The sequence below is a fragment of the Chelonoidis abingdonii genome, chromosome 2 (assembly GCF_003597395.2).
Source record: "Chelonoidis abingdonii isolate Lonesome George chromosome 2, CheloAbing_2.0, whole genome shotgun sequence".
Classification (NCBI taxonomy): domain Eukaryota; kingdom Metazoa; phylum Chordata; order Testudines; family Testudinidae; genus Chelonoidis; species Chelonoidis abingdonii.
In genome coordinates this window covers 210308652-210319196 of record NC_133770.1, presented here as the reverse complement: position 1 = coordinate 210319196, position 10545 = coordinate 210308652, and the positions used below count along the sequence as shown (strand labels likewise).

At 41.1% G+C, this 10545-nt stretch overlaps 1 protein-coding gene across 9 annotated transcripts in view; it reads left to right on the top strand.

Moving 5' to 3' along the window:
- Positions 1-10545, top strand: part of PTPRM (protein tyrosine phosphatase receptor type M) — a 766944-nt gene that overhangs the window by 734570 nt on the left and 21829 nt on the right. For all 9 annotated transcript variants that reach the window (XM_032777081.2, XM_032777080.2, XM_032777089.2 and 6 more), the window contains 3 exons: positions 5755-5871; positions 9649-9803; positions 10107-10242. In XM_032777081.2, coding sequence (XP_032632972.1) covers positions 5755-5871; positions 9649-9803; positions 10107-10242 — 408 coding nt within the window. The remainder of the gene's footprint in view (positions 1-5754; positions 5872-9648; positions 9804-10106; positions 10243-10545) is intronic.

The following is a 10545-nucleotide window of genomic DNA, read 5'->3' as shown; positions in this document are numbered from 1 at the left end:
CATCAAGCAGGCTAAGCTGAGCTGACACCAGCTTGTCTGGGGTGTCACCCAGCACTGCAGCACCAATTTCAAATACAGACAGTATACAGCCCATATTCATAACTTCAGCTACAAAAATGATACAGACATACAGACAGCATAATCATAACCAGTAACCCGTAACTTGGTCTTAGACACCTTATATGACCCCCTTTACATAGGATTTGGTGCCACTACAGAACCTTGGTTGCAACCCATGTTCTATATGGTCCCAGTTTATATTAATAACGTCACACTGCCCTAACTCAGTTCTTAGGCCTGAGTGCTAATAGCAACATACCACATGTTCTCCCCTTGAGGGAATGAATCTGGCCATTGTCTTTAGAACCAATGTATAATGTTTAGCATATAAACATATAGCATATAGTTATCTTCTCCCAGCCTGTGAAACACATAGCAGAGTCAGTTGATGGCTACAGCTGCAGCCTTGGCACTGTTCCCATAACTCATGCACCCCTCTTCCACCAGAGAGAATTGTCAGGGAATTGTGTTGTCATGGATTTATCAGCACTACTCCCAATCTGCCCCACATCCAAAATTCCCTGTGCGGTGGGAAGCAAAAAGCCTTTATGTGGCAGAGCTGCACAGAGCACTGAGGTTCATAACCTCTGAACTCTACCACAACAGTTCCATTGGCTCATCTTAAATGAGAATTGTAAAGAAAACAAAATCAAGCCATTAAGACAAAAGAAAGGGGAAGTGTGCATCACAAAATCTGCCACAGAAGTGGTCCTTTTAAATGTTCCTATTCCTTAATCATAGTCCGGACTGTCTAGGCTGCACCTGTGACCTGAAGAAGAGCTCTGTATAGCTCAAAAGCTTGTCTATATTCACCAATAGAAGTTGGTCCAATAACTTTGTCTCTCGAGAATGCACCAAGTTAGAAACATGCATGTTTTCCTTCAGACCCAAGCAGTTTAGGTGAATCTATGTTTTAAATAGTTTATTTTACTAACCTTAGCTGTTTTGAGATGGCAGGAACCCATCTGAAAGGAGCTGAGCTAAAGTTAGAAACATGATGCTCAATAGTTGTGTTGTGACTAGGACCACTGCTGCAGCTGCTTCCTCTTTCATACGTGCCTTGGACATGTGTATGCATATCATATTTCACTTGTGAAAAAGCTACAGGCAGGAAGAGGAAATTAAGGTCAGAAACAGTGCTGTCAGTAGGCTTACCAGTCTGGTGACAATGAGAAGAGATGCTTACTCTGCACAGGAGACAGGAGAGCATCTTCACCATGTGAGGAAAAAAATTATTTCAAATAGTTCCCTAACAACAAATGTAAAGGTTCACTCAGTTTGAGTCAGGGATTTGAACAAAATCAGTGGCCTGGATTATCAAATAGACTAGACATACAGGTAAACAATGAACCTCCAATATGTTTCTGATGGCTTCCCTTTTCCTAACTTCAGGGCTTTCAGAAAATCTTCTAAATGGAATTTTTAAAAAGTATTATAGACAGTAGAATAGAAGTACCAGTACTATGAAGTGCATGCAGCTATTTTTAATATTTCAAATGGTGTGTGTTCATTGCTGACAACAGATATTTAGATACATTTCTCCAGTGAAGAATGAGACTAAATATAGTGCCTATTTTTATTACTGTTCTATTCATTTCCAGTGTAAAATTGGCAGTAACTTTTGTATGCAGCCAATCAAGAATTATATATTTATGCAAAACTATGTACTTGCATATATTAGAAAATTAACATTTAATTTCCCCTTGGTGAGAGGAAGGGAGAAACATCATGTATGAGATACATAATAGGTGCTTGTCCTAACATTTAATGCACTACTGGAACATGCCCATATACAAAAGGGATGGTTGTGATATAAGAACCTGAATAGAGAAGAATAGAATTTAAATATTTAACTAATCAGTATGTAATGTTCCTCACCAACCATCTAATTGACAAAAATTGGAGAAAAGGGACCATTTTTCAGTACAGTAACTCCTCACTTAACGTTGTAGTTATGTTGCTGAAAATTGCAACTTTAAGTGAAATGATGTTAAATGAATCCAATTTTCCCATAAGATTTAATGTACATTTGGGGGATTAGGTTCCAAGGAAATATTTTGGGGGCAGACAAAAAGCATTATATACTGTACAATACTGTACTATACTGTGGTGGGGAGGTGCCCCTGGCTTACCCCTGGGGCTCAGGGCTGGGGGTTCAGGGTCTGGGAGGGAGTTAGGGTGCGGGAGGGTGCTCAGGATGGGGGTGTCGGAGGAGGATCAGGGCTGGGGCAGGCAGGAGGTGCAGAGCATTTACCAAGGGCAGCTCCTGTTTGGTGCAGAGGGAGTGCAGGTGGCTCTGCACAGCACGGCATCTCCCTCATGACCACAATTCTGGGAGTTGCCCGTCTCCTGTGCCTCCCAGCAGGCAGGGCCACCCGGAACACAGGGGCCTTAGGGGCTTCAGGGCCCTGGGCTAATGGGGTCCCGCGGCCCTGGCCTGCAGCTCTAAAGCCCCTTTTGGAATGCGGCCCTGGAGCATGGGCCGGAGGACTCAGGAGGAGCAGAGGCAATTGCGCAGCCAGCGGCCAGAGAAAAGCACCGCTTTCCTCTTCAAAGCATCGCTTCTATCCGGCCAGCTTTGAAGGGGAAAGTGGTGCTGCCCCTGCTCCTCCTGAGTCCTCCGGCCCATGCTCGCAGGGCCACATTCTGAAAGGGGCTTTAGAGCTGCAGGCCAGGGCCCCGAGGCCCCCTTAGTCCAGGGCCCTGCAGCCCCTAAGGCCCCTGCGTTCTGGGTGGCCCTGCCTGCAGGGGGCGGGGGAGGGAGCTTCCCTGCTCCCTCCCTCCCTCCCTCGCTCCCAGAAAGTCCTAGGCACCGCCAAACAGCTGAAACTTGTGCAATGCTCCCTTGTAACGTCAGCCAGATGACGTTATAAGGGAGCATTGCACAGCTTTAAACTAGTATGTTCCCTAATGGAGCAGCAACGTAACTATGAAACAATGTTAAGCGGGAGAACATTGAAGTGAGGAGTTACTGTATTTACAGCTACCTGTTTCTTCTTCAAGTAGTGTCCCTAGGGTGCTCCACTTCCGCCCCCTGCTCCTTTGAATAGAGATTTCTCATAATAGTGTCCGTTCAGCCTGTGCATACGTGCTAATCACTCAGCCCCATGCCATTGTTACATAGCACTGTGAAGGCAAACCACCCTCAGTTCCTTCTCAACTCATAACTCAGGCTACAAATGAGCTCTGGAAGTTGAGATATCTCAACTTTATTCTAGTACTTAGTTTATAGACAGTCTTAGTATTGGTGTAATTAGTAAGTAGTAGTAGCTTTAGCTTCTTCTTCAAGTAGTGTCCCTACGGATGCTCCACTGTAGGTGTATCTGAGCTTTCCCTGCGCCTCTAATCAGAGAATTTTGGTAGCAGTGTCTGTTCAGCTTCCATATGCACGCTCCCTCCTAGTTTGCTTCAAGGCTATCTAGCGCTGGCAGGCAAACCACCCTCAGTTCATTCTCAACTGCCCTTTGCCTGAGATGGAATGAGTAGCAGTCCAATTTACTTGTTTACTTTATATTTGATAGTGTTCATTTATAATTATTCTGATGCTCTGCAAATTCCTCTAGAAGAGGTGAAAGACTCTAACCATAAATTGCTGGACATACTATACACATCTTCCTCATTGAGAATTGCCCTCCCAAACAATGAGGCGCTTTTAGACCCTGACAAGATCATCAACCAAACACCAGCCTCTATTCCACCAATATATAAAAGGGCTGGCAAAAAGTTTTACATGCTCGCCAAGCAGGCAGACTTTCTTTTCATGCACCCTCAGCCCACCTCTATAGTAGTGGACACTGTTAACGCACGAGGAAAGCAACATCACACCAAATCAACCCCCTATGATAGAGATTGTAAGAGGCTCAACCTGTTCGGGTGAAATGCATACTCTGTGACTTTACAATTCAGAATGTCAAACTACCAAGCCCTAATGAGTAAATATGACTATATGAACTACAGCAAACTTAGTGTCTTTATTGACCACTTGCCAGATACGCAAAAAGAGGAGTTGCAAACCATTAGCGAAGAGGGCCAGTTGGTAGCGAGAACAGCACTACAAACCACGGATAGTTCAAAAGGTTCTGCAACTTCTAATCAAAGACTTTCCAAGTGGGTATCCGACTGCATTAATTCTTGCTACGAGTATCATAATATTCAAGCATTCTGAGAAATATGAATTCACTATACAAGGTCTATTTCCACCTCTATGGCATTTCTTGAAAACTGCCCATTATTGAAAAATGTAAAGCTGCTACTTGAGCTTCTATACGTACATTAGCTGAACATTACGCAGTAACTCATGATACTGCTTTCGATGCTGTGTTTGGCCCAGCTCTACTGTTTTCCATATTGAACTTGAGTCCAAAGCTCCATCCTCCTTAAAGGGGCGTTGTTTGGTAATCACCTACAGTGAAGCACCTGTAGGAACACTACTTGAAGAAGAAGCAATGGTTGCTCACCCTGTGTGCTAACTGTAGTTCTTCAAAATGCGTGCCCTATGGGTGCTCTGCTACCCACCCTCCTTCCCCTCTGCTTCGGAGTTCTCTGCTATAGGGCTTTGCAGTAGAGAAGGACCTGAGGGCAGTTTGCTCGCACACTGCTGTATAACAGTGGCACGAGGCATGAGGCTGACAAGCACGCATGCACAGGCTGAGCAGACACTGCTGTGAAAAACCTCTGATCAAAGGCATTGAAGGCACAAACACACCTAGAGCGGAGCACATATCTGAAAGAACGACAGGGTTGAGTAAAGGTGAGTAACCATTTCATCACAGTACACAGCTCTCCTCATCCTAGCCACCCTCAGAAAGGTGCCTAGCACAAAGGTGCTTCACGTTTTAATTTTACATACTTTGTGAAGGTTGTGCTAGGCTGAACTGGGGTGCACTAAACCCTGGCAGCTCTTGAATAGAGTTCATGCAAGCCGCCTCTCTTCTTTCCTTTCACTCGGATGAATTCGCCAAAGCCAATGATTGTTCAGAGTCACACAGAGAGTCAGTGTTAAAGCCAGGAATAGAATCTCCTGATTCCCAGTCCTGTGCTTTAGCTATATGACCACCTCTGACAAGTTCTTTTGAGAAGTTAATTCTAAGTTGGGAAAATAGATGCTTTTTCTTTCCAACATTAGACAAACCCTTATGTCGGCAGCATGCCTTGCCATTTTAAAAGAATGCAAGATATTTTTGAAACAAGTAACAACTGCAGGTGGAAGAAAAAATCCAGAGGAGCTTGAGTTTATTCAAGCTTCTATTTGTAGCTTTTCCCTCTGGATACTCCCTGACTTGGAAAGAACAAGAAATGAATGGTTATTGTAACTGAGCTATGCACAGTGTAAACATCCTTCATGCTACATAGAAATTTACCTTATTTTACTGAATATTATTCCCACCTAGAATCCCCAAACTGTCTTTTAAGAAAGGTATGTCCTTTAAATCAGTGGTGAAGTGGTTAAAAAAAGAAGTAGGATAACTAACCAAGCTAAACTATATTCCCCAAACGAGAAGTTGGCAAACTCCATTTACCCACATTTACCCTCAGCTACACTACTGCTTTAAATGCACGGCACCATTTCCTCATGTAAGCAGCCTGACTGTTTTATGTGTGGTTGAATTTGATATCATAAATCACTGCAAAAGGTACAGAACAGATTCAGATGCTGAAAAATATGAACCTTAAATTCTTTTGTATATTTAAAAGGTCAAATGCTGCAAATACTGGCCAGATGACACAGAGATATATAAAGACATTAAAGTTACCCTAATAGAAACAGAGCTCCTGGCTGAATATGTGATTCGAACATTTGCAGTAGAAAAGGTAAGTTTGGAAAACTGTATTTTCTGAATATGTTGTTGTTTTCCCATACAAGTTAAATACATGTACTTTTTGTCACTTTGGAAAGATCCTAGATTTCACTGGCTAACAGGCAGCCCATTTTTCGTAGCAAATTACTTATGGGTAGTCTTCCAGTGCTCCCTTATGGAAGATTAGATTTTTCCCCTTTCTTTAAAATGCGGATCCCTTCTGCCTTTCCCTGGCCCAGACTTGAAATGGAAACAGAAATTCCATTCCCTTGGGGCACTAGAGGAGGAGAGGGCTCTGACCCACCCATCAATGAAACAGGACATTGATGTGGTTTTCCTGTCTTCTGTTCACGACAATCAAGCCAGTCTGTGTCAAAAATAAGTCTTTTCATATACTGCGATTATTCAGACGTCTAGCATGATTATAACCCCTGTAGTCCACTGGTCCAATATATTTCCTGATCTACAGCAGAATTCTTTTAGAATGAAGTAATTTTTTTAACAAGACTTCAAGCAGGGGAGGTCCTTTACAAGCACAGTTACAAATGGCATATTGCATTGCTTTTAGTTGATTTGAATAATGCCATTCATTTGGTTGTCACTTAATTAACAGATACTGTATTAAAACCAGGTTGTTTCAGACAGTTTACAGCCTAGAGAGGCAACATATAAAACTACCAACGGGTGTGTTGGAAGCAGTGACAAAAGCAGCATGGTTCAATGCTGAGATTTAGCATGCATTCTGGGTGTGCCATGATTTTTGTTCACTCACTAGTGTGTCTTGAATATCAAATAAGTCATTTTCAGTTAGGTATTCCTATTTGCCGTGGCATCAGTTTTCTTTAAAACAAGGTTTTAAAGGTGTTCCCATCAAGTTACTGAATCAGCTAATCTCAGTTTGTGTTAGAGCATCTTGTCCATGATCTCACAATGCATGACAAAGGCAAATTCAGGAAGATGAGCAATGAATTTTTCCTATTACATTCTTCAGCCTAATTGTTAAATATACACCAGTCCAGGAAACAGAATCTAATATTAGTAATACTTTTTCCTCGGCTCATTCAAACCTGTTGGCTCCTACTGTTTAGATATTTTTTAATAAACAGATGAGAAGCGGGTGGTTAGACTTTGAAGAAGATGTGGTTTGGGTGATTTGTATTCATCAAGTTCTAAGCTCATGCTTTGAAGTTAGCTTTTCACTTCTTAGTCAGGACTGTGAAAAAAAGACATGGAGGATTTTACAGTTACTCATGACCAAAAGCTCATGAATAAGTGAATTGAAACAGATAGGGATAAACAATCCTATTTTTCAAAAAAAATTCTCCATTTGAAAATGCCTCATTTAAGACATTAGTTTTTTAACAATAGGCAGCTTTTCAATAAGCTGATAAAGCAGCTTCTGTGTGGTTCTGAAAGGAATATGTTTGTTTCCCCCCCCCCCCCCCCGTTATTTATTTTTTTAGTTTTCCTTATTGTGCAGAACAGTCAGGGCTACCCATATCCTCCACCATATACTCCTTCCTGAATTTAGATTGTATAAAATGTTTCTGACCTACTTAGTTATTCAGGTCATTTTTTTCTGTATGCTCCTAAAAGAAAACTAAGGAGTTTATTTGTTGGGGAGGGAGTTGATTGATGCATTTTAAAAAAGAAATGACAGTTTAGTTAATTTCAAGGTGTGATGCTTGTAATCCTGCTCCTGTGTAATTTAAGACTTAAAGAGATTTAGGCCCTGATCCTGCAAACACTTTCATATATGCTTAACTTTGTGCATGTGAGTAGTTTTTCAGGAACTACTAGTCAATGGGACTACTCATGTGTAACAGTAAGCCGCTGAGTAAGTGTTTCAGGAGCAAAGCCTAAATTATTAACAGTCTAGGGATAGTTTATAATATGACAGACTTTTCATTTCTTTGATTTCAAAGAAAAGGTGAAAAATATTGTCTTTCCAAGCTGACCATACGCTTTCATGATTCACACAGTTATGATTCTGTTTTGGGTATAAAACCCGGTAGGGAGGCTACAGAGAGATGAAATGGGTCTTTGTAGATACAATAAAAATAACTCATTATAGCAGTAAGCTATATGCAAAATCCTTTCTAAAATAGTGGAGCACTATCACAAATGGTAGACAAAAATTACACTTGAAATATTTAAGTGTGAATCCATTGGGTATATACAGCTCACGTTTTGAAGGTACATTGTCATTTGCACTTGCCAAACAAGTAAGTGTGCTTGCAGACAGGCAATCATATGTACATCTACCTATTCTGCATATGCAAATGGAGGTTTTGCATGTGTAATGGATGTACACTTAAATTTTGAAGGTGCAATTTAGGTGGTATGTTGACTAACAAATATAAAATCCTTGTGTAGACAGGGCAATTTATATTTTAACATATTAGGTGATAGAGTATCAGCCTCCCTGTTAATGTATGTAAAAATATTGCCTTGTCTATGTTAGAGTTTAAACATAGTTTAAAAACACATCTTTTTCCCAGTGAAGACGTAGCCCAAAACAAAACACATTCAAATTTGGATATATTTTTCTACCCATTGCTTGTTCCTGTTGCAAACATACATGAACATTAGGTAATCTCTCAAAATGATCCATTCTCCTTAATTTTCAAGTCTCTGTCTCCCTGATCTTGATCCTGCTCCCACTCCCATTGAAGACACTTAAGGTTTTGCTATTAGCATAAGGGGGAACAGGAATGGGCACTCTGACACATTGCTTGTTTCCAACAGCCCCTTTGAGATACAGATTTCCTAAGTGTTGGAAATCCCTGCCCTGGTTCTTGCATACTATTAATAAAGCTTAACAACAACTTTATACTACTTCATTACCATGCAAATAGAGTTAGGCCTTTTATATGCAAAGTAGTTCAAGACAGAGAAATAGAGCCTTAAGAAGAAGAAACACAGAATACCAGATATTAAAATCATCAATATTCATTCCACAGCTAACCTTTATATCTGTCTAAACTGGACACCACTTGTCACAATATTGTTTGCTTTTGAAATGTATATGGTGGCCTCTGGTGTATAGGTTTGTAAAAGACTATATTATAATGGCAAATACACAGGGCTGCGATTTTACAGAGGAAAAAATAGATTTAATAAAATCCATCTACTTAACTAGATGCCCTAGAGGTTGCTATTGTAAATGACAGTAGCATTTGGTTTCTTGGCAAATACAATTCCAATAGGCCCTCTGTAGGTATTTACTACAGGTGTTAAATTATTAAGGGCTACGTGGTGGTTAGCCCTTAGGTGGCTGAGCAGTGAAGGGGAAGTAAAGAGCCTTCTCCCCATCTCCAGTGCTGCCCACATAAGGGCCACCCAAACTACAACCTTTGTGGTTGGAGGAACACACACAGGTGCTGCTACTACTGGGTGGCTTCCCTGGGAACAAGGAATGAGAGAAACGAACATCAGAAATTCTAGGGTGAAATCCTGACGTCACTGAAGTCAATGGGAGTTTGCCACATGATTTCTGTTCCTGGCTTTGTTGTTGATTTACTCCCTTAGCACTAAATTGTTAAAACTGTTTAGGTGCCTAAAGATGCAGGTGGACATTTAGTGGGATTTTCAGAAGCACCTCAGCAGGTTAGTATTAAACCAACCTATTTTATGCTAAGGTTTTGAATCAAGTTTAAAATCCACACCTCATCTTGCCTTTTAAAGAACTCCAGTAGTTTTTTTCAAACAAAGACTCTCTCCTAATTTCTTCCCCATTTTCATTTCTACATTTTTTTCTTCTTCTTCTTGTTTATTTGATTCTGGACAGAGAGGTGCTCATGAAATCCGAGAAATCAGGCAATTTCACTTCACAGGCTGGCCAGACCATGGCGTACCATACCATGCAACAGGACTGCTGGGATTTGTACGGCAAGTGAAGTCTAAGAGCCCACCTAATGCCGGCCCACTGGTTGTACACTGCAGGTAAACAGGATGAAAATGTCTGCTTTCTATTTTCCCACTAAGACTCTGGGCCTCATTGCTCCCCCACTATGTTGTGTAATCACTCCATAAGTAATTGAAGCCATAGGAGCTACTCATAATAAAGTACTAGGCAAAAACATAAGAAAAAATGGCAAAATCGAGCCTAAGTCTTGCAAACCTCCATACACAGAACTCCTGTTGATGTCAGTAGGTATCCCACACCTGAAGCACTTGCAGAATCAGACTCAAAACCTTATATTTTCTAAGAATTCATACAGCGTGGACTGTGCTCTTTTATTTTAGTGCTGGTGCTGGTAGAACTGGATGCTTCATTGTCATTGACATCATGCTAGATATGGCAGAAAGAGAAGGTGTCGTAGATATATACAACTGTGTCAGGGAGCTTCGATCTCGAAGAGTTAACATGGTGCAAACTGAGGTATTGGCATCTTTCTTTGACTGTTACTGTATCATTTTCAGTGAAAGTACTGCTCTTTATAACATACGCTACCTGCCACAACACATGGAAAATACCTCATATGGTGCAGTGAGGAACAGCAAAGCCATTCAATATTTAAACAAACAAGCATATAGGTGGTACCTGATTGGATTCTGATTTTTGGGGTGATAAATGCTTTTAAAAAGATAGTTTGGGGGATATTGTTTAGTCAGAGCTAAGATCCACTACTTCGGGTCTCATTTTTGAGCAGAAGTGCCCGTGGAGTTGTGCAAAAAGAAAAAT